Raw genomic sequence first — 27,985 nt, forward strand, 5'->3', positions numbered from 1 at the left:
CATTGTTTTACATAATTCAAAATATTAATTAACTATTATATGCTTTATTTTCAATTTAAATTTGAGTTCAAGTTTTAAAAATTTTGTTGACATTTTAATTTGTTTCAGTTATTTTAATACTTAAACTTATTTCATTTGCCAAGGCAACAAATTGGCCCAAAATGACATCTTAAGTTACAGGCACGCATACAGAATAGTTCCAGCCAGGCAGGCAGGTAAGCAAGACATCATTTTATGCATGATTATTCGTTCAAAAAAAAGAAAAATTATATTTTATTACAGCCACATGATAAACATCAAAATCATACAGAACTGTATCAGTTGGAAAAGTTTGATTTACATATTAATACTGTTGATATTTGACAATCCTGATTTTGTAGGAAATACTGAAAATTGAATGTATGGTTTTCTGAAAGGAAACCAGACCAAAATCTGCTGTATATGAGATAAACATTGTGTCTAAAATGTAAATCTGACATGAAAAAATATTCATAAACTAACATAGTCCACAACAAATCACTGCGTACTATCTGCTGGCATTTGACACATCTTTCTAATGCATCACAGACTTAAAAATACTTAATTTCCTGTTTAAAAATATGGGTCACCCAGTTGCTCCAATTTTTCCTCATCCATTCCAGAAATGATCACATGTAATATATACATGCACAAAAGACACACAAACAGACAAACACATCCATGCACACACACACACACACACCAATGGCACACAAGGTTAACAGACACATATACAGACATGCACACGCATCCCAGCTCCCAAAACAGACATGACACTGCAGACAGAAGCCTTAGAGAGCTCACATGCACCCCTGGGAATATCTATGGTTAGTCTCTCTCTGATCTGACACTGGCCGGTGTTATCATGCTCACATCATGTAGCACCCACAAGCCTTCAAGAAACAGTTCACCCAAAAATGCAAATGAGCTGGAAATGTAGTCACCCTCAAGCCATTCAACATGTAGATGAGCTAGTTTTTCATGTGATCTGATTTGAAGAAATGTAGCATTACATCACTTGCTCACCAATGGATCCTCTGGAGTGAATGGGTGCCGTCAAAACAGCTGATAAAAATCCATCTTCATGATGGATTAGTTTCATACAAACACACGGCTTTTCACTTCACATGACATTAAGTAATGGATTATTGTGATGGTTTTAGCTGTTTAGACTCTCATTCGGACGGCACCCATTCACTGCAGAGGAAACATGTGATGTGATGCTAAATATTTCCAAATCTGTCCTGATGAAGAAACAAACTCATCTACACCGTGGTTGGCCTGAGGGTGAGTGAATTTCACGCAAATGTTTATTTTTGGGTGAAGTATTCCTTTTAGACTGGTGTTCCCTCATGAAATGGTGTTCCCTTGAGCAATGAATCGCCTGTCAAAATTGTCACAGTGTCTGGGTTGTGTTCCCTGGGTTTCCACTAGGTGTCCTCAGTTCCCACAGTGTTTATCATTTATCACTTCCTGTCTCCTTATTTGGTCACCTTCCTCCTTGTCTAGTTAATTGATTGTTCCCCACCTGTCTCCTGTTTCCCCATTATCCTTTTGTGTATTTATACCTGGTCTGTCTGAGTCTTAGTCACGGAGTCCTTGTTTAAATGTAATGTTAATTCATGTCCGTCAGTTCTTGCCCTTGCCTTGTCTTCTTGTTTGGTTTATGTTTGGATGGATGTTTTTGGTTTCGACTCATGCCTGGACTGTTTACACTTTGGATTTGCCCTTTAATAAAGTCACATACCTGCACTTGGTTCTCTCTCCTGTGTTCTCTGTAACACCGATCGTGACAGAAGGGTAAACAGTCCAGGCATGAGTCGAAACCAAAAACATTACAATTAACTAGACAAGGAGGAAGGTGACCAAATAAGGAGACAGGAAGTGATAAATGATAAACACTGTGGGAACTGAGGACACCTAGTGGAAACCCAGGGAACACAACCCAGACACTGTGACAAAAATGCATTTACAGCCATATAAAAGCTATTAAAAGATGCACAGAATTAATCAAATATGACACATACAGTAATCCCTCAAGCTAGCGGACGCAATTCTGTCGCAAAAGGCCAGGCACACAGAGATCGAACAATTGAATTAATATTAAAAGTTTTTGACATTCCTGCCCTACAGAGACATGATCAAAAGCAGCTTGTTCATTAAACCACAAAACATTTTTTGGAAAAATCCTAGAAAATCACACAGGCATAATAGAGAGCGAGAGAGAGAGAGTACAACCACTAGATGCCAGAACAATCCGTAGAAAACACAACCGTGCTGGTGTTGTGATGCCATCCTCTGACTACGACTGGCAGGAAAACAGCTGGAATATTCTTCTGCAGGAATGTCAATGGAATTTACTGACGTGACATTTGACATCATCTAGGCCGAGTACAGTGCCATGATCAGTGTTGTTGTTGTTGTTATTGTGATGTTTCTTGTCGGAGCAGCGGCACAGCCTGTATTTCATTACCTTCAATGACAAAAAGAAAGACAAAAAGATGTTGTGTTGTTGTCTTTGAAGGGTTAGTTCACTCCAAAATGAAAGTTCTCCCTAGTGAAAAATAAACACACTAAAATGTATTTGAAAAACATTTATTTCATGCTAGGTATAGTAATAAAAATACCCTGCAGTTTAACTTTTGGTATAATTAAAGTCTGCTAAATTGGAAGCACTGATTTTGTGCTTAATGAACTTTAATTGTGCAGAAGCCGCGCTGAAGTCCAACTAAAGACACACTGAAGTATATTTGACTGTGCTAAGTGGAACTATTGCAAGTATACTTCAGGTAAACTTTAAATGTCTTCTATTTAAAGACCAATATTATTCAAAGATCATACAATCCTCCTCAATAGTGACATTAAAACACATTTCATGTTTAATCGAATTTTTTTTGTAGTACTTCAAATAGAGTTAAATTATAATTTTTCTATCAGTAAGTCTTGAGTCATATATGTCAGTAATATTTTAATAGATTTGAACCATACTTTGTATTAAATAAAAGTATTTTATTTTAAAAATATTTCATTTTTTACTCTTTTAAATTTTCAGGATTTCTTTTTTATTTTGCATACACTACCATTTAAAAGTTTGAGGTTGGTGAGATATTTCAAATGAAAGAAGACTCTTCTGCTCACCAAAGCTGCATTTATTTGATTCTAATATGCTGATTTGTGGATCAAGATTTTTTTTTAGATTAAAAAACAGTTGTGCTTTCTTCTATTAAACAACCATTTTTTTCCAGGATTCTTTGATAAATAGAATCAACTCTTATTGACCCCAAATATTTGAATGGTAGTGTATTTTTTGAATGTTGTTCAGTTGTTTTGACGCAATATTTTGTTTAAAGCGCTATATAAATAAAGGTGACTTTGACTTTGACTTTGACTATTTAAGCTTCACATATTGCAATGGATAATAGAGCAAGAGATTTCTGGTGGATAGCGACTTCTCTGTTTCACAGATCAAAATAAAGTAATTTGGGTTGTCATGAATATCATGAGGGTAACAGAATTTAAAATATTCCTTTGGTAAACTATAAAAATGTCACCACACAAATCCCAGCAGAAATGTTTATGACAAAACAGCCATTCAGATACATTATATATCTTACCTCATAAAGGTAGTCAAAAAGTTCCAAAATTGTAAGAATACTGGCTCCAATGAACAGCCCCATCTGTCCACCGATATCACCTACAAACACACACACACACACACACACACACACACACACGCTTTATATGTTACCCTTGGGAGATATCATCAGGAAACATGGTGTTAGCTTTCACTGTTATGCTGATGATACTCAGCTCTATATTTCTTCGCGGCCCGGTGAAACACACCAATTTGAAAAACTAATGGAATGCATAGTCGATATAAAAAACTGGATGACGAGTAATTTCTTCTGAAAAAACAGAGGTGTTAATTATAGGACCTAAAAACTCTGCTTGTAATAACCTAGAACACTGTCTAAGACTTGATGGTTGCTCTGTCAATTCTTCGTCATCAGTTAGGAACCTAGGTGTGCTACTGGATCGCAATCTTTCCTTAGAAAGCCACGTTTCTAGCATTTGTAAAACTGCATTTTTCCATCTCAAAAATATATCTAAATTACGGCCTATGCTCTCAATGTCAAATGCAGAAATGTTAATCCATGCATTTATGACCTCAAGGTTAGATTATTGTAATGCTTTATTGGGTGGTTGTTCTGCACGCTTAGTAAACAAACTACAGCTAGTCCAAAATGCAGCAGCAAGAGTTCTTACTAGAACCAGGAAGTATGACCATATTAGCCCGGTCCTGTCAACACTGCACTGGCTCCCTATCAAACATCGTATAGATTTTAAAATATTGCTTATTACTTATAAAGCCCTGAATGGTTTAGCACCTCAGTATTTGAATGAGCTCCTTTTACATTATATTTTGCATTAATTAGGTAAACCGGAACCGGGAACACTTCCCATAACACCCTATATATGTACTTGCTACATCATTAGAAGAATAGCATCTACGCTAATATTTGTCTCAGGGTCTCCGCGGATCCTTAAAAAGTATTAAAACGTCTTAAATAAAATATAAGTTTTTTAAGGTCTTAAAATGTATTAAATTGCGCTAATTTTTGAAGAGTGGCATTAAATTTCATCTGGGCGGTATTAAATTTCATGTGGGCGGCATGAAAGAAAGTTATCGGAAAAACTATTTTCCATGCTAACGTAATTTCACCAGCGCACGTCCCTGTCTGAAGGCAGTAAAAAGTAGCGTGTGCCTATAGCACAGGCATCATACATCATTTAGGGGGCAGTGTTTTCCCAGTAGGCCTGTCATAGAAACAGACGAAGAAGTGTTTCATTCAGAGTGGCAGACGCGAGCCAAGAGGGGAAAAAGTGCAGGTTTAATGATAACTGGCTCGATGATGAGAAATATAGCAGGTTACAAAAAACGACGGAATACGAAGTGCGGTGCAGACTTTGCAAAAAGACCATACAATTGGGAACAATGAGCTGCAAAGCCCCTTGACGCACAAGGGGAGAAGCACAAGCGCTATGCCGATAGTCAGGCAACAACTGTCCCCATTCAGATGTTTGCAGCATCGGTATCTACTTCAAAGGCTAACGTTACACCCGCGTTGGTGTCTTCGGGCCCCAGTACAAGTAATGCCTTTGGTACATTCTCCCCAACCACTACACTGAAGGCCGAAATGCTGTGGGCTTTGCACACGGTTAGCCGACATCACTCCAACGAAGACGTGAGCACCAGTGCGCGGGTCAATGTATTAATAACCCGCACACGACCGACGTTTTCAACTGACCCGCCCGCAACTCGGACCGCAAAAAAAGAAAAAGAAAATATTGTACCCGACCCGCATTTTTTAAAAGCAGTAAATGCTCATTGTAGCGTCATTGGGCCATAGACATAGGAACTAGGCAAAAAATATATATATTCTAATATAGTTATCTTGCTCGATTTGGACTTGTTCCGTACATAAAAAGGCAACGTCTGTCAAGTGTGAATCAAGGCAGCTTCGTTCTCAAGTTTGAAGAATATTGGGGTTCTTTGCTGTTTGGACACTAATTCCCTTTTTTTACTCCGTGTTTAACTTGTCATTTGCAATTTGATTTGTTTACGCACTGTTTGTACGTTATTTACAGCAGTATTGTTGTAGTATTGAGAAGGCAGTTGCCTGACATGCACTTTATGTTGCTAAATATGCACTGACTATTTGCACTGTTGTTCAAATACAAATGTGCTTTGTTAACCTGAACTGCCTAGAGTGTCGTGTGTGTGTGTGTGTGTGTGTGTATATATATATATATATATATACAGTACAGACCAAAAGTTTGGAAACATTACTATTTTTAATGTTTTTGAAAGAAGTTTCTTCTGCTCATCAAGCCTGCATTTATTAGATCAAAAATACAGAAAAAAACAGTAATATTATGAAATATTATTACAACTTAAAACAATAGTTTTCTATTTGAATATACTTAAAAAAATAATTTATTCCTGTGATGCAAAGCTGAATTTTCAGCATCATTACTCCAGCCTTCAGTGTCACATGTAACATCCAGTCTATCACATGATCATTTAGAAATCATTCTAATATTCTGATTTATTATGAGTGTTGGAAACAGTTCTAAATAAATTCTAATAATATATATTCTAATAATATATTTTCTTTACTATCAATTTTTATCAATTTAACACTATAAAAAGAAAGAAAAAAAATTACTGACCCCAAATTACTGACCAGAAGCGTATATTTTTTTTCTGTATTTTTGATCAGAAAATAATAATGGTCTTAATTTTTATTCTTGAAGGTCTTAAAAAGGTCTTAAAAGTCATTAAATTTGTTGATCAAAAATGTGCAGATACCCTGTGTCTGTTTCTCTCTTATTCTGAGGTCACCGTAGCCACCAGATCCAGTCTGTATTTAGATCAGAGGGTCACTGCAGTCACCCGGACCCAGTACGTATCCAGACTAGATGGTGGATCAGCACCTAGAAAGGACCTCTACTGCCCTGAAAGACAGCGGAGACCAGGACAACTAGAGCCCCAGATACAGATCCCCTGTAAAGACCTTGTCTCAGAGACCACCAGGACAAGACCACAGGAAACAGATGATTCTTCTGCACAATCTGACTTTGCTGCATCCTGGAATTGAACTACTGGTTTCGTCTGGTCAGAGGAGAACTGGCCCCCCAACTGAGCCTGGTTTCTCCCAAGGTTTTTTCTCCATTCTGTCACCGATGGAGTTTCGGTTCCTTGCCGCTGTCGCCTCTGGCTTGCTTAGTTGGGGTCACTTCATCTACAGCAATATCGTTGACTTGATTGCAAATAAATGCACAGACACTATTTAAACTGAACAGAGATGACATAACTGAATCCAATGATGAATCTGCCTTTAACTATCATTTAGCATTATTGACACTGTTTTCCTAATGAATGTTGTTCAGTTGCTTTGACGCAATGTATTTTGTTTAAAGCGCTATATAAATAAAGGTGACTTGACTTGACACACACACACACACACATTGAGCTGGAAGGATGTGCAGACATTCACATATCTTGAAGAAACCTAACAGTAACAGTAAAGACATTTATAATGTTACCAAAGATTTTTATTTCAAATAAACGCTGTTCTACTCATCAAAAAATCCTGAATTTGTTAGCATATTACAACCCGAATTCCGGAAAAGTTGGGACGTTTTTTAAATTTTAATAAAATGAAAACTAAAGGAATTTCAAATCACATGAGCCAATATTTTATTCACAATAGAACATAGGTAACGTAGCAAATGTTTAAACTGAGAAATTGTACACTTTTATCCACTTAATTTTTTCATTTAAAATTTAATGCCTGCTACAGGTCTCAAAAAAGTTGGCACGGGGGCAACAAATGGCTAAAAAAGCAAGCAGTTTTGAAAAGATTCAGCTGGGAGAACATCTAGTTAATTGATATCAGGTCTGTAACATGATTAGCTATAAAAGCTTTGTCTTAGAGAAGCAGAGTCTCTCAGAAGTAAAGATGGGCAGAGGCTCTCCAATCTGTGAAAGACTGCGTAAAAAAATTGTGGAAAACTTTAAAAACAATGTTCCTCAACGTCAAATTGCAAAGGCTTTGCAAATCTCATCATCTACAGTGCATAACATCATCAAAAGATTCAGAGAAACTGGAGAAATCTCTGTGCGTAAGGGACAAGGCCGGAGACCTTTATTGGATGCCCGTGGTCTTCGGGCTCTCAGATGACACTGCATCACTCATCGGCATGATTGTGTCAATCACATTACTAAATGGGCCCAGGAATACTTTCAGAAACCACTGTCGGTAAACACAATCCGCCGTGCCATCAGCAGATGCCAACTAAAGCTCTATCATGCAAAAAGGAAGCCATATGTGAACATGATCCAGAAGCGCCGTCGTGTCCTGTGGGCCAAGGCTCATTTAAAATGGACTATTTCAAAGTGGAATAGTGTTTTATGGTCAGACGAGTCCAAATTTGACATTCTTGTTGGAAATCACGGACGCCGTGTCCTCCGGGCTAAAGAGGAGGGAGACCTTCCAGCATGTTATCAGCGTTCAGTTCAAAAGCCAGCATCTCTGATGGTATGGGGGTGCATAAGTGCATACGGTATGGGCAGCTTGCATGTTTTGGAAGGCTCTGTGAATGCTGAAAGGTATATAAAGGTTTTAGAGCAACATATGCTTCCCTCCAAACAACGTCTATTTCAGGGAAGGCCTTGTTTATTTCAGCAGGACAATGCAAAACCACATACTGCAGCTATAACAACAGCATGGCTTCGTCGTAGAAGAGTCCGGGTGCTAACCTGGCCTGCCTGCAGTCCAGATCTTTCACCTATAGAGAACATTTGGCGCATCATTAAACGAAAAATACGTCAAAGACGACCACAAACTCTTCAGCAGCTGGAAATCTATATAAGGCAAGAATGGGACCAAATTCCAACAGCAAAACTCCAGCAACTCATAGCCTCAATGCCCAGACGTCTTCAAACTGTTTTGAAAAGAAGAGGAGATGCTACACCATGGTAAACATGCCCCGTCCCAACTATTTTGAGACCTGTAGCAGAAATCAAAATTGAAATTGAGCTCATTTTGTGCATAAAATTGTAAACTTTCTCAGTTTAAACATTTGCTATGTTATCTATGTTCTATTGTGAATAAAATATTGGCTCATGTGATTTGAAAGTCTTTTAGTTTTCATTTTATTAAAATTTAAAAAACGTCCCAACTTTTCCGGAATTCGGGTTGTAGAAGGATTTCTGATGGATCATGTGACAATGAAGACTGAAGACTGGAGATTAATGATACTACAATTTTAGCTTTGCATCACCGGAATAAATTACAATTTAATTTACAACAATATTTAATGTATAACATACTGTAGGCCATATAGTTTTTTCTTACCTAACAGACCAGCCACCTCATAGGCTCTCCTTTGCTCAATGGTTTCATAGTTTAGAGCCTCAAAGAACACGTCCAGCACTAGAACATTCTCCCTGAAAGCACACATCACAGTTTAGCATTATTTTGACAGTTCAGTATGGAAAATTATACATTAAAATGTTACTGGTCTCTACACAGTTAATCAATTAAGGGTGAAGTATGCAGTCTAAATTCAGAATACTGAAGAGCTTTTTTTCCCCTGCCCATTCTCCTCAGACTCAATACTCAACGCGTGTACCAGCACAACTGACAATGGATGGTGACAAGCCTTAGGGTGCTTTCACACTTGGTATGATGGCCAGGTCTGAACCAGAGTTCAATTGCTCCCCCCCACTTCCCCTGCTGGACTGCGTTTATATTTTTTAATTTGGGTCCGAAACCATGGTTCATTTGTGTCATCAAGCCAGCAGCTGTTTACCCCATTGCTTAGTAACGACGATGCATGATAAGGCAGCAAATGCATAACATTGCTCTCTGCACTTTCATATATTTACGTTTTTAAACCGTTCGTTTTGTTTACAAAGCTTCGGTACATAACGGCACTTGCGTCTGTCTTACGAATGTACGGCAAATGATGAATGCTGAAGGTGAACAGAAAAGTGACATGAAAGTGACGTGACATTCAGCCAAGTATGGTGACCCATACTCAGAATTCATGCTCTGCATTTAACCCATCCAAAGTGCACACACACACACACACACTGTGAACACACACCCGGAGCAGTGGGCAGCCTTTTATGCTGCGGTGCCCAGGGAGCAGTTGGGGGTTCAATGCCTTGCTCAAGGGCACCTAAGTCGTGATATTGAGGGTGGAGAGAGCACTGTACATTCACTCCCCCCATCCACGATTCCTGCCGGCCCGAGACTAGAACTCACAACCCTTCGATTGCGAGTCCAACTCCCTAACCATTAGGCCATGACTTTCCGTCTCTACTCTCAAACCATCTAACTCTCTACCAAACCAAACCAACTCTCTAACCATCTAACTCTCTAACCAACTACTCTCTAACCAACTCTCTAACCATTAGGCCACAATATACAGCTCTCTGTTTGCAGCGCGTCAGTCATGCTCATCAGAAAAGTGAGTGAAACTCAAACATTTTTATCAAATAATACATCATTAATAGCGGTTCACTTCCGTGATTTGGTACGATTGTGTTCACATCAGCAGCGAACAGGAGTTCACTTTAACTGTTCCTCAGACCACAGTTTTTTAAATAGACTCGGGTACGAATCACGGGTGCGCACCCGAGTACGGAAGACAGCGTTCACATCATCCAAACGAACCGAACTCTGATGTCAATCGAACCTGGGTGTGCATATGTAAAATCAGACTCAAACTGAAAGTTGATTTATCCTCTAAGCTTTTTAGATGGATGCCAAGGCTTTTAGGTCATTCAGAATCTGCAATCTCTGATCCAGTTCCATGACTGCAATATGTTACTTTTTTTGTTGAAAAACTATTGGTTAAATTGGCAGTGGGTAGAACCACACAGACCAAAACAAAACAGAACATTCCAACAAAAAACACACATTTCAAAGTAGCATAACTGTCTGTAGCATTGCTTTTTGAAGAAACATGTATGTGAACTTTTGTTTACTAAATAAGTGTGAACATGGCATTTTGTGCTTTAGTACAGTCAAGATATTACAAAGAGTGATGGAAAAGTGATGGAAAACAGGTACTACTGTATGTGACCGAGGTAACAAAGCATCAATGCTTATGTAACACTCACGTTATGTATTTCTCAGATTTGCTGTACTTCTTTGCAAGGTATTTGACCGATGCTTTGCTGGGGATCTTGACGAAAGACAGCTCTTTATTGTAGCGTGTGATGTTGCACGGAGTCTCACATGAACAGTAGTCACTATCTCTCTCCACCAGGAAATCTGTGTAATGAGATAAATTATAGCACAGCAAAAATTAAAATCATGGCTCATCTGAAAGATTAAATTGGTCTATGGCACTGATTCATGATAAAAGTTAACTTACCTAGTGCTGGATGCGCACATTCTTTATATAGCACAGGAGTGCAGTACTGCGCATCACCTGCAGGGGCAGTAAATGTCTAAGTATCATTATTGGGATAAAAATCAATGCTGTCACCATTTTCTCCCTCATGTTGTTCCAAATCTCCTGTTGTATATATTTGGACTTAATTGATGTTTCCAATACAAAGCTGCTATGAAGCTTCAGAATACATGGAGTATATTTCATGCCTTCTCTGTGCACTTTTATTATGTTTTTATATACTTTTTGGAGCTTGCCAGCACACCAGAAATTCACTTCCATTATTTGGATAAAAAAATGTGTATAAAACAAACTACACAAAAGAAAAATGGTCTGAAGTATTAAAATTACAAAAACTAAACCTGAACATAAAAATAAAGCTAAATTGAAAATATATAATATAAATAGCAATATATTTATATATAAAATGGTAACACTTTACAGTAAAGTTTCACTAGTTAACATGAACTACAAATGAAAAACAATTCTAAAGCATTTATTTTTATTTATTTAGTTAGTCAATCCCAACACTTACTAATGTGTTGCTAAAACCAGAAGTTGTATTTGTCATTATTAGATCATATTAGATATGAAAAACCTCAAGCTCTCCAATTATCTTAATTTTTTTTAACCATGTTCTTGTGCATCATAACGAATATTCATTGAGTACTCACTGCAGATATAAACTGCCTCGAGTTAAAATCCCACACTAATATATGTTAATTTTTGTAATCAACTAAATTGCATTTCAGTGCCGGCGGCGGTTTAACAGGAGCAGGTTTAATTTGGTTTCAAAGGCTTGATTAACTTGACCTCAAAGCAGCTGGGAACTCTGTTGCTTTTTAGAGGCAGACACTTGAAGCACTTATACAAGTACACAAAAAAATACCTGCTAGTATGCTACAAATGTGATTATTAAGCACTATCCTGTCACTATAAGCGTGCTATCATTAAAGACTTTGCATAAAGGTGAGGATGTGTGGTTACGGTCTCATTATATAAATGCAAGTGCACATGCCTTGTGGGTCATATGATGCGATTTCAATTTTTCTTTTCTCTTTGGAAACAGTGTTACAAGCTCTTGGTGCATGAAGAAGATTTGTAAAGTTGCAAAGACTAAAGTCTCAAATCCAAAGAAGCAATTTGAGATTTTATTTCACAGCACAAAGGGGTGTCGCGATATACCGGTATTGACGATAACCGTGATATTCAAAGCAACGATTATCGATATCGTGTTAATTTCGTGTGTGACGATATACCGCAATCTTTGGTCATCTGCGGTCATTCTTCAATAAGGTTCATTAGTTAATTACATAAGTTAACACATATAAATGACATAAATAATAATGAACAATATTTTCACAGCATTTATTAATCTTAGTTCATGTTAATTTCAGCATTTACTTATGCATTATTAAAATCTCAAGTTGTGTTTGTAAACATTAATGTACTATGAACTAACATGAACAATGAACGACTATTTTTATTAACATTAACAAAGATTAATAAATTGTGTAATAAATGTATTGTTCACTCCCTGTTCATTCATGTTAGTTAATAGATGACATCTTATTGTAAAGTGTTACCATTAATATTTATTCATCATACCGTTGAACTTGATAGTACCCCCCCCCCCCCCCAAGGTTTCTATAGATATCACGATATATCGATATCGTGAATTCTTATGGCCACAATAACCGTGATATGAAAAATCTAATATCGTGACAGCCTTAGCACAACCAATAAATGACTCTTCTGAACTGTATCATTACAGTAACTGCAGCATTAGAGTGAAGTGCTGCTGGAATCGGTGCAGTGACTCACCAGGCATATGCACCATACGGCAGTTGCAGTTTTCCACCAGGTAGCGCGTCTCGCAGTCTGTTCGACAGGCGCTGATGCTGTACGCCTTGAAGTAATCTGAGCTCGGTGGGGTCGACTTGCAACTGCCCCATGGAGCAGGAAGATACACCAGCTGGAAAAAAATTGTACTAGTGAAAAAAACAAAACAACAACAATAGAAAAATAAAGCTGCAAGCAGCAATAACGGGGCCAAGCACTACAGAAGCAAGCTTCAGACGAACGACAGGAATGAGTAATTAAAAGCGTTTTAAGGTTATTTTAAGCAAAATGGCTTGAAAACAATAAACACAACAACTAGTAATAGGATTTATTGGCTTATCACGTGTAACCAATAGGTGGCGTTGTTAACAAATTAGTGTGGAATGGTCAGTGTGAGGTGATAATGACACATACAATGTTTGGTGCAAAAATGTCAAAGCTTTGCTGAGATACAGCCTCAAATGCATGTTGGCATCCTTCCAGCAAATTCACTGAAGCGCTAAATGAGAACCGTTTTGTATATCGACACGAAATCCATAACTTTTTGTGAGCACAGTCTGAGGATGATTTGAATAAATTTTGGTGAAAATCGGACCAACGGTTGATGAGGAATTCGAAAAAGTAGGTTTTAACTGAAAATCAATATGGCGGACAGGAAGTTCGGCCAAATAAGAAAAACTTGGTATATATGTTCTCGGCTTGACCCAAAGAATCTAATAAGTCCAGCGACATTTCAATAGCCAGATTTATTCAAAAGTTATTAGCCTTTTTTGAAATTTTGTTATAACTCAAAATATTTTGGGTACCTTCAGGGGATGGTGCTGGTGGCACATTCTGAGTTTCGTAATGTTACACCAATGCATTTGTTTAGTATAGCATTTTATTTTACAACACTGTATTGAAGTCAATGGGGATTTCATGTTGTGTTCTATTATAGCGCCACCAAGAGGCTCAGTCCCACCATTTTTTAAGTGTCCGCAGAGTGAGCCCATACATATGTGTGTCAATTTTGGTGAAAATATCTCAATTCACTTCAGAGTTATAGACATTTATATAAAAAACACATACAAAATTACTGACTCATGACTTTGATTGAATTGTACTACCCCTTACTATCAATATTTTCGAATTTGGGTAATAACTTTAATAACTTTTGGGTAATATTCAATTGACCTATGTTTCCGAACTTCTGACGGTGGTTTCGTCTCGATTGGACAAGCGGTTTCGAAGATATACCCAAATCGTTTTTAAGTGCTAAATCACAACGCTACACAAACCGTAAGGCGAAACCTAGCATGTTTGGTATCGTAGGACTCGGTAAGGATTCAGGAGTCTAATTTGATGAGTCTCGTGAAAATAAGTCAACCATACCCAAAGTTATAAGCATTTGAAAAAAACAATTCACCAAATGGCGCTGTTTCGAAACTTCTCACATTCCTTCAGGACACTGTACTGATGACCCATACAAAGTTTCGGAACAATCCGTTGATGCGTTCTTAAAATACAGCATTTTAGCACAAAACTCAAAATGGCCGACAGTCAAAATGGCCGAAATGGAAAAATGTTGCCCTGAATCTAACATGACCAATTTTATGACTTTTGGACAAACTGTTCAGAAGTTATATGCAAAAATAGCAATTTTTCATATCTCCGGACCAGTAGGTGGCGCTGCGTCGAAACGCAGCATGTAGCCTCAGGTCATGCTTGTTATGACATGTACCAAGTTTGGTCTGAACACGATAAATCATTGCAGAGATACAGCCTTACGACTGTTTTTGTAAGCGTTAAGTAAAATGTGTTCGAGCGTTTATCGAAAACGGTTCGACGAATCAATTTGAATTCCATAACTTTTGGTCAGCACTGACTGAAGATGATCTGGTTAAATTTTCATGTAAATTGGACAAACCGTCTAGGACGAGTTCGAAAAAGTAGGTTTTTCAAAAAATTCTAAATGGCGGCCATATTTCTACGACGGAAAATGACTTCTTAGGGTGCAATCGAATCGACATGAGCTCAGGAATCAGAGGAAAAAATTTTGTTTGTTTTGTTGATTGGCCTAACGGTTAAAAAGTTATTAACAAAATATAAGTGAAATTTTGGACAGTTGGTGGCGCTAGAGGGAATGACTTAGACACACCAAAATTGGTGTACTTAATGTTGGCACTGTCCTCTATCAGAATGTCAAACCATTACAACTTTCCTGCAATCGGTTCTATGGGCTGCCATAGACTCCTAGACGGAAGAAGGAAGAATAATAATAAGAAGAACGGGAACAAATACAATAGGTGCCTACGCACCTTCTGTGCTTGGCCCCTAAAAACTATCCATTTAGAGTGCATATTAACATGACACCCACTCGCTGCTCTTGGCAAGAAACGAACGTCTGGAATCCTGGTGCGACTCCGAAGCCCAGCTGATCTATAAACGGAGGCTCGTCCTGACTGTGAATCTGAACTTTGATTCCCGCCTCAAATGACGAGTCGTCTGTGACAGGAAAAAGACAGCGTGAGAGGATGAATATAGGAGTAGTGTGCATCTGTTTGTGCCGTCTCACCTGTCTCTCCCCACACAGGTAAATATTCGTCCTGCTGAATGTCCAGCATGATCTCCAGGCCGTTTCCCATCCCTCCCTTCACACTGACCAGCGGCGCGCCGGTGTTACCCGAGTTAAAGGTGTAACACTTCCCGTAACGCGTGAATACCTGAAAACACACAGAAGGAAACTAATGCATACCTTTTATATTAATGTTTTTTCTCTTATTTTCCTGTTTATTTCTACATACTGGGCCAAAGAGTGGAAACAGTGGCATTTTCAGTGCCATTTCTTACACTTAAAAACCTTTTATTTTACACAGTTTGAGGATAATGTGAGAGATGCTTGCCTGAGATGCTTTTTCACTATTTAGGTTTAAATAAATAAATGAATAAATAATCTACCTCACCAGATGGTTCATATAATACAGTAACCAAAACTTACAAATAAAAATACATTTTATAAAATACAACTGGTATTTTTATATTGAAGTTTGCTTCAATCATTCAAATGTTTGGGGTTGGTAAGTCTCTTCTGCTCACCAAGGCTGCATTTATTTGACCAAAAAACTAAACAAAACAGTAAATTGTAATTTTAAAATATTTTTAAAATTTTAAATAGCCATTTTCTAATTGGATATATTTAAAAATGAAATGTATTTCTGTGATGCAAAGCTGAATTTTCAGCCGCCATTGCTCCATGCCGTGTCACATGATCTTTCAGAAATGATTTATTGGTCAATAAAGATTTCTTATTATTATCAATGTCGAAATAAAACAGTTGTGCTGCTTCATATATCAGCGTTTATTTAAAATATCTAAATCTTTTGTAACATTACAAATGTCTTTACTCTCGCTTTTAATCAATTTAATGTGTGCTTGGCAATACTGTATATTGTGCAGCTGATTTGGTCAAGATAACTCGACAGAAATGCAAAATTATAACTTTTGGACTGTGGGGCTCATGAGACAAAAAAAATAAAATAATGATTTCTATTCAAGATTTTCGACTGCTTTTGCTTCCAGACTCTGATCATAATTATATTACACATTATATTACCTGAAACAGTAAAATGTATTAAGATTTCCACAATATTTAATCTCCCAGCTTCACAGGACAAATAATAAGCACCAGTATCTTAACATGACAGATGCTTTTTATTGTTTTCATTTTTGGTTTTCCCCTGCGGTCAGAAAAGAAGTGCAGCGACACTCAAACAATCTGAACGAAATAAAGACATATTACAGGAGTTGTAACAATTCTGTACACTGCTAGTAAAACACCCTATTCTCGGAAACTGACATGAGACATAAACAATGAGAGGTTCATTGTAGATCAGCTGAGAGTTATTAAAGGGACCAGTTCCTATGGAAACAGAGACCCCAGTGTGAAAAACACAGAAACGCTTGCACAAACACACACCAGACTCGGTCCTCTTGCTTTGTTCTCTTTGATTCATTAATGTGTTTCAAGACATTTCCCTTTGAGTAAGACTCCATCAGTGTTGAAAACCTAGCAGGAGATCCCGAGAGGATTTGAATCTCTGCTCTGTTTCCTGTGAGCTGTCAGACCTGCGTCAAAGTGACCTCCCCTGCAGTCCACACCAGCATCCATTAGTGCTCCTGTGTGCACTACACAAACACGCTGCAAACCCTGCCACAAAACATCCCTGTGTGATGTCCACCGAGACTCGCTTGAATTGACATTAACAGAGAAAGATAGATTGTTTAGTTATGCATCTTGCATTGACTAAAACTGAGAAAAAGCAGCTCCCCAAACAAAGAGAAACCGAAGGAGATAACAACAAAAGACAAGTTCAAAACTTTGGGGTCAGTAAGATTTGATAAAAAAAAGAAAATAATACTTTTATTCAACAAGGATTACATTAAATTGATCAAAGGTGACACTAAAGATATTTATGAAGTTACAAATAGTTCTATTTTAAATAAACAATGTTCTGAAATTTCTATTACTATTATTATTCCCAAAATAATTGTTTTCAGCAGTGATAATATATGTTTCTTGAGCAGCAAATTGGCATAATGGATCATGTGACATTGAAGACAGGGTAAATTAACTGAAAGCAGTTAATTTATTTCAGAATACTACTGTTTCTACTGTAACTTTTAAACAAATAAATGAACCTTTAGTTAGCAAAAGAGACATTCAAAAGCATTAAAGAAATCTGACTTTTATAAGTATCAGGTTTCTACGATTTGTCTCCTAATAAAAAAGACCCAAGTCTCAAAAATTTCTCAAACTGTACCCAGATTTGCCAAAATACTAATTTAAGCAAACAATCTTAAGAGATCTTATTATGATCTCAAATATTTCTCATCAGTTTCTTTCAAGATGAAATTTGAGCCTCTACCCACAATGCTTTTATAGCTGTATGTTCCTACAGTATGTCAAAAATGGACTTATTAGTATCTATTTTTATTTTACTAAGAAAGAAAGGAACCATCTCAGACAATGCAAAATCTCTGAGCAATACACATTCTCTGGAGCGGTCCTGAAATCTGTTTTTAGCTCTAACATCCTAAAAATACAGAATTCATGGCACAAGACAGCGAGATGCATCATCACAGTTCAAACACATCCACTTAGCACATGTTCCCATAGAAAAAAAACAGGATGGGATGAGATTTGCTGTCTAAAGGCACATGCCCAGTAGAATTTTTTCCCCTTTCAATCTGTCTGATTGCCTGAATCATGGCTATGTGTGATCATGAGGGCAGGTTACCCGACAGAACTGCCTGATTTAAATCCCTGGTGTATGAAAGACCTGTGCGCAGCAGGAGCTGAGGAGAAATAATTACACCAGTAAAACAGTAAAGAGAAAGACAGATAGAGAGAAAAAGACGGATCTGGATGATCATGTCCACTCGCTGATATACTGAAAACAAGTCACACTGCATTTCAAGAATAAAAAACAACCTAGGACCACCAGAACACCCTAACATTTGCATAGCAACACTTAGAACACCCTAGCAACTGGATAACAATATTTTATTATCGTGACAATGACGCACAAGCAAGCAGCACACATTCCGGAAAGTCTGCATGAATTATTGCATCAGCATAACATGCTAACTAAAAACTTTAGTTAGTCAGTTCCTAATTTTGTCACTACCTATCTTAAAAGCATTTAATGGGTAATTGTGTTAAAGATGCATAGATAGTCACCTAGTGTTGGATTGGTTTTTATTCTTTAAGCAACCCACCCCCCCCCCCACCCCCACCGCGTCATCCGCTCTCTCCTTCGGCAACACTCTGGAGTCCAATTAGCTGTCATGATTAGCTGTAAACATCATTTACGTGGAGTGGGAGCACAGACGGCATGCAAAGGCACTTTAATCACTGTCCCGTTACCATGTGAGATTATTCATTGCACAATCATTTATTCATCTGTGGCTGAAGATCTGAAACATTGACTTTGGTTATTAAAGAATAAAATACTGATGTGTGTGACTGTGATCTGTTCTTTTTCTCACAAAGCTCTATATTTTATTACATGTCAGGCTTGTATTTTATGGTTTCTCTTATACTTACCAAGGTTGCATTTATTTGACCCAAAATATTATAGCATTTTATATTTCAATTTATTTAAAAATATAATTTATTCCTGTGGTTCAAAGCTGAATTTCCAGCATTATTACTCCAGTCTTCAGTGTCACATGATCTTCAGAAATCAATCTAATATGCTGACTTGCTGCTCAAGAATAATTTCTTCTTGTTATTAATGTTGAAATCAGTTGTGCTGATTTGTAGAAACTGAGATACAGAAATTACGGATACAGAACAAAAAAAAAGACCTCTGATGACAGACAAAGAAAATCATCAGATATTTCAAGTTTTTTTTTTAAACTAGCTACTTAAGTAAAAACTTAGACAAGATTTCTGCCTTCAGTGATTAAGGAAAGAAAAAAAATGACCAAGTTTACCCTATTTGTGGAAAGCGCCAAATAAAGCAGTTTGGAGAGTATATAAACAACATTTGAGCCAAATGACTTCCGTCATCAAGGCCAATGAAGCAAGCAATTCCCCTCCCAGAATGAAACCCATCAAGCATTTAATTGTAGCGATGCAGGGATGAAAACCACAAAATAGAGCCGGCTGGCCGTGAAGTCGACAGTCCGAGGAGAGCCATCTCTCCAATTCCATTAACAATTACAAAAAGTCTGGTGCACTTCACTGGGCTATTTTTTCCCAAAGCACCGAGTCAGTAAAGAAAGAGATAAAGAATAGACTGTCCCAGACACTCTCTCACACATCACACCAAATCTAATATTTAACACTGACCTATTTTCAAGGCTGAAGGGTATTTTGAACCCACTGTGGGAGTTTTTAAAGCAGCCTAGAGAGCAAACATGATTGTAGGCTTTCTTCAAAAGCCTGGCCTGGAAGGTGAGCTAAAGTCATTGGGGAATAAGAAACACACAGAGGTTTTGGGAGACTTGCTCATCAGGGAACTACTAATGCTGTTACACAAGCATTTATATTTAGAGATGGAAAAATCCCTGTACAATATGCTCATGTTGGCATTCGGATAAGTAGGGCATTATCACCAACACACACACAAACACACACACACAAAAGACTTCATATGCTTCAGATGGGGATGGGGGAGTCAGTCCCACATGTCGCCATGGAAACTTGGAGAGAAACATGGTTACATCATCAAAGCAACCTTTTCAGCACCATAGTCCTCATAGTGTCATAGTGAACTCTAGTTTTCAGTAACGAGCTGCTGCTCACATCTGCTCTCATCGCTTACAGTTAAACATTTAGGTCTGATTCACTGGCTTCTCAGACACAAAAAGTACTGTAGCAGTGGTTTCATGTGGTAATACCATGATACACTGATACACAGTATTGCATCATTACCACATGCATGTATCTTGTTATTATATGAATGGCAAGTACACTGTAAAAAAATTTTTTTCAAGGTTAAAAAAAATACAAATAAAGATTACTGGAGTAGGTTTTAGAAGAAGATTATTGATTCATGTTTACTCCACGGGATAAACAATTTGGTAAAATTATAAAAAAAAGGTAATTGCGACTTTTTATCTTACAATAGGCCCTCATGGGGCTTGTTTGATAGGCAATCTCACCAATCATTACACCATATCTGCTATTTTATTTGTATAAATAAAATACCTTCTGATGTTCGTTCTTGTTTATTCTGGGCTGTAACTAGTATAGAGCAAGGGATGATCGTTTCATGCACTGCTTGAACTGAGGCTCTACAGCAATCGGTCACGACAAACAAGGAGCCATAAATGGTATTTATTGTTTAAATAAAAAAAAAGAAAAAAGACAAATTTCAAGAACCAAGTGAGGCTTTGTTTTACACTAAAATAACCTGCTCTGTCTTGTCTGTCAGCACGTTGTCAGTTTCCTGATTGATCCGAAATGTCGTGAGAACACGATGTGTGGCATGGCTTGTCAGACATTAACTAAGGGGGCAGGTCTTTATGAAGGGTCATATTTAGACTTCGTGCTAATGTGAGTTTATATCTCACAATTCTCACTTTTTTCCTCATGATTCTGAGTTGATTTTTTGCAATTAAAAATTCGATTAATTGTGCAGCCCTATTGACACAATTGAATATGGAAAGCCTACAATATGAAAATATATATTTTGCATTTTTATGTCTTTTAAAGAATAGAATTTCTGCTACTGTTCTGGGCTGAGTTTCACAAAAGCTTCGCAAGCCTAAGAAGTTGGTAAAAACGATCGTACGACTGTACGTCGTGTACTACAATTAAGAGCCATTCTATAAAGTGAGATTTCAGCACTTGACAAACGGATAGCGACTCCTAAGTAGCACTTAAAGCACAACTACATGCGACTGTATTAAGTGCATTTTTGGGAAATGCATGTGAACCAATAACAAATGATTGCAAAATTACTCGTAGAAAACACTCTTAAGCTCTAAGATCAATCGTTATCGGGAAACCCGGCCCTGATGGATACTTACTTGTGCACATAAAAAAACAAATTCGATAATGCATCAAACCATCAGAAAAAAACAGCTCTGCAAGCTACAGTTAGTTGGTGATAGAAAGGCTTGTGTTTTGAACTGTAATGGTCTTTTGAATTAATTTATTGATAAAAGAAAGAAATGTTCCTGCAGAAGAAAATCAGTATATTAGAATGATTTCTAAAGGACGATGTGAAACTGAAGACTGGAGTAATGATGCTGAAAATTCAGTTTTGCATCACAGGAATAAATTAGGTTAATAAAAATAGTTATTTTAAATTGAAATAATATTTCACAATATTCCTATTTTTACTGTATTTTTGAACAAATAAATGTAGCCATGGTGACTTCTTCCAAAAACATTAAAAAATCTTACCGACCCCAAACCCTTGGACCTTAGTGTACAAATTAATATTTCAATGCAGTTCTACTCGCACAACAGCTGCTCTGCATGCAAACTGAACTGAATTGACAGTCCTGGCCAAACCTCCCTCACATTAGCCTCAGGCCATCACGCCATCCTTATAGTTGAGCTCTGGTTGTACCATGTAGCTGGACACATAAAAGAAAACAGTTTTTTTGTGCATTTAGTTAGTGTTGCTGAAATGAAAGCCATAAAACAACTCAACAGCACAATGTGAACCCTGGGAAATCTCGAGAACTACAAACTTCATTCCAGCAGCGTAAATTATTGGACTGTCAAATATCACACCCCAGCATTTGGCTGAAACCTAGAAAAAGCCTTCAGTGCTCCGAGAGATTCACATCAAATAAATACAGCAGGGCTGCAGAATGGGACTTGAAGTGAAAAGAGCTCAAAGAAATCTATCACTGTGTTTCCCTAGAGTTCCTCACCACACTGAAGTCCTCGGGTTGACACGGCAAACCTCTGAACTGACAGGAGAGCAGCATGTCTTTCATGTCATGTCCTGTTCTATTATAGAAGTCCCACATGTTGAAGAGTCGCGGCTTGAAGGAGCGAAAGTCTGCTTTGCTCTTCAGAACCTCCATTACACTTTCTTCAACCAGGTGAGCGTCCCGAATCTCATGTCTATAGAGACAGGCAACAAAAAACAGAAGAAGGTGAGAGTACACTCTTAAAAATTACATTTCTCAATATGTTTTATTGCAGCAATGCTGTAGCAGAAAAAAATATTTTTGGCTCCCAAAAGAACCTTTCAATGAACTTAGTGTGAAGCACATTTCACCTTTTCCACTATAAAGAAACTTTAATGTAATGAAAAAGTACCATGGATATTAAAGTTTTTATTAAGTTGTCAAACCTAGTGCAAAATGCATTGCTTTATTTTTTATTTTTTAATGAACTTTTTATTAAGAGTTGACTGAATAATAAAAAAAAAATTTTCTCACAGGGTTAAAACCAGCACAATCTAATAAAACATGCTTCACTGATAAAGGGTTTTGGCAGAGAGCTCCTGACACCCTAACCCTACCTGATACTTTATTTTTTAACTTTTTGATTATTTCCTTCAATTTTATTGAAAATAAATGCCTTTCCAAAGCGATGTGAAATTTGAAAAGCGTGAAAAAAACGTTCGGCAAAAGGTGGGTTCGAACTTGGGTCTATCGCGTCAAAAAGCACACGCCTAACCATCTATGTCATTGAAACTAATGTCTAACAAGTGTCTTTTTTTCAGTGTTGACTATCCCACTCACACGTTGGTGGGCGGAGTTAGTGTAAATAGCCTCTGCCAACAAGGCGGGCTATTTGCACTTAGTGTAAATAGATGCTCTGAAAAATAAATGTATTTGAAATACATTTATTTCATACTAAGTATATTTCAAATCTATTAATATATTTACTGCTATTCACTCCAGAGACTTACTGATACAGAAATGATAATTAAATTTATTTGGAGAACTACTTGTGCACAATGCACATTTCTTAATGTTAAGCCTAAAATGTGTTTCAATGTCAATGATGAAGAAAGTTATGCAAATCATTAACTAAAGCTATTGAAAAGCTTTTTGTTAACTGAAATAAAATATATTCATTAGATGAAAAAACAAAATCACATTGCAAAACTTCTACAAATGAAGTTAAAATTCAAATGAAAACTTAAAAATACATAAATAAAAGATAAGTAAAATATTAATTTTAATATCTTTGAGAGAAAAGAGCTGTTGCAAAATCTTTCAGCTTTTTCTGTGTTCCACAGAAGAAAAGAAGTCAATTTTAGTACAAGTAAGGTTTTGGTAAATTATGACAGAACAGGTGCTATGCTAATAAAGATGCAGAATTTAGAGACAAACTCTAGATTGAATCTCAATTTGACTACACTCATAGCTGAGCCTAAATAATGGTGCAATGTCAATATTTATATTATTATTAATCTTAATTATTAATTAATTCATATTATTAATAATTAATATGTTGTGCCCATTGATGCAGCTAAGCTGTGCATGTTCTTTTCAGCTGTCCTTTCAGAAACCTTTCAGTCAAGGTACATTTTCTGTAAACATGTCGAAAAGTTTCACACTAGACCAAATAAATAATAAAATTGAGAGAAAGAGAGACAGAGTGTGTGTCACTGTGCAGAAGCACTTGGAATGCAGAAGCAGGCGTGACTGAAGTCCAATTCAAACCCACATCACATCACAGCTGGCAGGTGTTTTAACACTGCAGTAACTAAATCACGACTTCCTGATGCCAGAGGGAAGCGGATACTGATTCTCATGCCAAAGATTTCATTTTACTTAAATATTTTAATATGGCATAATAAGACCCATATAATCCGATGATACACGGTCCACATGTATCTTAAAAAGAAAGGTTCTTTATTGGCATTTATGGTTCCGTAAAGAACCTTTAGCATCCAGCAAACCTTGTTCTTTGGATATTTGAAATCTTCTTAAAGGTATAGTTCACCCAAAAAAGAAACTTTGTTGAAGATTTACTCAGGCTATCCAATGTTTGATGAGATTGTTTTTTTCATCAGAACAGATTTGGAGAAATGTAGCATCAATTGCTCACCAATGGATCCTCTGCAGTGAATGGGTGCCGTCAGAATGAGAGTCCAAACAGCTGATAAAAAATCCACACAAGTAATCCATCGTCTTTTTAAGCAAAAACCGTGTGTTTGTGATGAAAACATGTCTTAATGATTTATTTATTTCATTTTAAACAATTGGAGTACTCTATCAATAATATTGCTTCCTCTAGTGAAAAACTCATCTCATCTGAATCTAGAGAAAAATAAAGCACTGTTTAAAGCAAAACAGTCCTAAATAAATATGTTGGTGGATTTTGATGTGAGAAGAAAACTGGAGTTCTGCACTGGAGGAAGCATTATTATAGATTAATGACCCGCATTTTGGCCAGAAGTGATGGGTTAAAGTTAAAACACCTTAATGATGGATTTGTTTCTTACAAAAGTACAGCTTTTCATTTCACAAGACATTAATTGATGGACTTGAGAGTTTGTAGGTTACTTTTAGATTACTGTGATATTTTTATCAGCTGCTTGGACGTTCATTCTGACGGCACCATTTCACTGCAGAGAAGCCAATGGTGAGCAAGTGATGTGATGCTAAAGTCTTCAAATCCATTCTGATCTACAAACTCATCTACATCTCGGAAGGCCTGAGGAATGACCTTAATTCTTGTGTGAACTATTCCTTTTGACCACTCACAGTTTCTTTGTGAAACCAAAAAGGGTTCTTCCTACTGGAAGCTTTATTTCTAAGAGTGCACTTTTCACAAACACAAAATGAACAGTAATCAGACTGCATCTTTCAATTTGCCAGAAAAGCACTTAGGATGAAGAGGCAGGAGTGACAGAAATATATACAATATCATGACTTCCCAGAGCTCTGCATTTTCATTTCTGCTTCTCAAGTTCAATAAAAGCACACTAATCATTTACACTCCAATGTGCTTGTGCATTCATGCAGGGAATACGAGAGCATAATCTACTGAGCGAGTGACTCATGCTCATTATTAAAACTTAACAACAGCCCCTCGACTGATCTGACCTGGAGTTGAGCAGCGCCAGCAGCTCGCCCGCGTGGTACAGGTCGTTGCGTGTGATCCTGCTGAAGCGGATGGAGTTGAGATTGCAAATCGTCACCGCTGGGAAAACCATCAAAGGCGTCGTGATCTCATCCAGCTTGGTGACGTGAGGGTACTCCAGGTAGAACTGAATCCGATCGACGGAGACATACATGAGGAAGGTCAGTGAGCTGAGGAAAAACACAACCCAGAGGCAGCATTTGGCCGTGATCTTCTCATAGGAGAAGATATGAGAGATGCCGTGAAGAGTCGAGGTGTGAGCGAACACTTGGAGGGGAGGAGGCTGGTCGTAATCAATGTCCATAGGTTCCACTTTAAGATCCATCACTGATGTTTTCATCACACAGTTCTTCCACTGCAAAGCTGTGAAACTCTCCCTAAGACGTTAAAAACAGACACACATGTTTTACTTCAATAGTTCTTGCGATCATAAGTGAGTCATCATTCAGCAAAGACATCCTTTTGGGATGAAACTGTTAAGCTGGGCTGCCTGGAAACTCCCACAAGGGTTGATTCGTGAAATGTCAGTCACTACATGTTTTTTACTATTATTAATTATGGTTTCATAGCTTTTTATTGTAAATTAGTTTTTTTATATTTTCAGTTTTCATTTTTAGTTAATGTTTTAGTAATTATGTTACATGCTTTTGAGATTTGAATTTAAAAGTTTAGCTTTAGTTAATTTTTATTTAAGTCATTTTATTACTTCTACTCATTTAGATTCCAAGGTAACATTTCTAATTTTCATTTAAGCTTTTCATCTGACATAATATTTTATTTATTTTCATATTTTATTAATATTAATTTACCATTAATTAACTTTATTTATATTTTATATCTTCAGTTTTCAAAATTGATTTTAGTTAATGTTTTAGTAGTTTTGTTATATGATTTTGTCATTTTTTATATTTATTTTTAGCTTTAAGTACTTTGAGTACTTTTCCTAAGTTTTTCGTCTAATATGATATTTTATTCATTTTTATAGTTTATTAATATAATATTTCATTCATCTAATGTTGAATATTTTATTTCAGTTATATTTCCCAAAATGACTTTTAGACAGGGAATGAAGCCATTGTTTAAAGCAATCTGACATTTTATTTCACATCGCAGACAATAAATTATTCTGTTCAATATATCTCAAGATGAAGTTTTGCATCTAATGTTAATATTTTATTATTCACTTACAAAAATAACCACTTTTTTGATAGTTTTATGTTTCATTAACAATAACAACACTGATACACAAATCAAGTTACTCTAAGAGAACTGTGTAAGAAGTGAAATGACTAATTATCAAACACAATGCCATCTTGCCATCTCCCTAAAAAGCTACTTAAGCTACTAAGTATGTCTCAATATCAGGGGCCTTCAACACAGGGGCTGTCAATTATTGTCTGAAGCAGAAATGTAGTAAAATTAAAACATAATGTGCAAGTATAAGACACTGTACATCAATGCTTCTCCCCTGTATATAGTTCAGACACCTACAGAGAGCTTGTAAAGGGCAGTTTGCTGCCTACGCCAAGTTCCTAAAAGCATTTAATTATAGTCTACAGACCAGCTGACAGGAAAATCTCATAATCAGAACAACATATTGCAGCCCCAAATCAATTATGTTAGCATAAAGACATCTAGAGCCTCTTTGGCATTCATTTGTGACAATATTTTCATAACAATTAAGCAGTCACCCATTCTCATTTACACAATGCAAGATAGATAGATAGATAGATAGATAGATAGATAGATAGATAGATAGATAGATAGATAGATTTCAGTTGTAAAATATGCCTATGTATAAATATTTTGTTTAATTAATAAAATTAAACTATAAAGCGTACATGACATTTCTCAATTAAAATCATCAACGAGAAAAAAAACTCAAAAGCTAAACACCTGGGCTCATTTATATCAAGAAAATTGTGTGTGAAAGATTAATTTTATATATATATATATATATATATATATATATATATATATATATATATATATATATATATATATATATATATATATATATATATATATGTATGTATATGTATGTATAAAATGTTACAACTCAAAAGATAACAATAGTAAAAAAAAATCTTCCCATTTGAATTTATGGTGAAATGCGAGCCGGACTTGTTTTCGTGAGAAGCGCACAGGTGAAACGCGCCAAATCACGAATCGATTCTTTTGGCTTGTTACATTGTGTCACTCAACAGAATCCCACAGACCGTCAAAACGCGACAGTGACTGGAACAGCAGCGTCACTTGTAGCACACGAGCATTTACCTGAAGCACGTCAGAAGAAAGATGTTGGACCTGAAAAGCGATGCCAGTTATCCGAACATTTCTCCGGCGTTCGCGCAGAAATCAGCCGATCCCGCCGTCCATTCGACAGACTGACGGAAAGACATATCTGTGAGGAAATGATGCTTCGCGCGCTGGATGCTCTCACATGAAGACCCTCAAGCTCTAATGGAGGAAGCTAAGAATCGTGAGAGAAAGAGAGAGAGAGAGAGAGAGAATGAGTGGGTGGGAGGGAGTTCTGTGGGCGTGAACCCACACAATTATGAATCCATACATCATAGTAGCCTACTATAAGAAAAC

General features: G+C 36.8%; 1 protein-coding gene across 1 annotated transcript; it reads right to left on the reverse strand.

Moving 5' to 3' along the window:
• Positions 1-1,987: 1,987 nt before the first annotated feature.
• On the reverse strand, positions 1,988-27,866 carry LOC132098074 (acid-sensing ion channel 1A). The gene is made up of 11 exons (XM_059504192.1): positions 27,668-27,866; positions 25,354-25,767; positions 22,213-22,408; positions 15,389-15,536; positions 15,191-15,318; positions 12,817-12,967; positions 10,975-11,031; positions 10,718-10,871; positions 8,943-9,034; positions 3,633-3,712; positions 1,988-2,491 (listed from the first exon to the last, which is right to left on the reverse strand). Exons 2-11 carry the CDS (start codon positions 25,728-25,730, stop codon positions 2,366-2,368), a joined length of 1,509 nt encoding a protein of 502 aa, XP_059360175.1. The 5' UTR covers positions 25,731-25,767; positions 27,668-27,866; the 3' UTR covers positions 1,988-2,365.
• Positions 27,867-27,985: the final 119 nt, after the last annotated feature.

This window comes from Carassius carassius, chromosome 21 (assembly GCF_963082965.1).
Source record: "Carassius carassius chromosome 21, fCarCar2.1, whole genome shotgun sequence".
Lineage (NCBI taxonomy): Eukaryota > Metazoa > Chordata > Actinopteri > Cypriniformes > Cyprinidae > Carassius > Carassius carassius.

What these genes read in the sequence shown, in the direction of transcription:
- LOC132098074 (XM_059504192.1), bottom strand. Translation starts at nt 25,730, where the DNA reads ATGAAAACATCAGTGATGGATCTTAAAGTGGAACCTATGGACATTGAT. An exon ending in CCGTATGGTGCATATGCCTG is followed by an intron (nt 11,032 to 12,816) that starts GTGAGTCACTGC and finishes CTGCCCCTGCAG; the next exon opens with GTGATGCGCAGTACTGCACT. An exon ending in TTTTTGACTACCTTTATGAG is followed by an intron (nt 2,492 to 3,632) that starts GTAAGATATATA and finishes TTGTCATTGAAG; the next exon opens with GTAATGAAATACAGGCTGTG.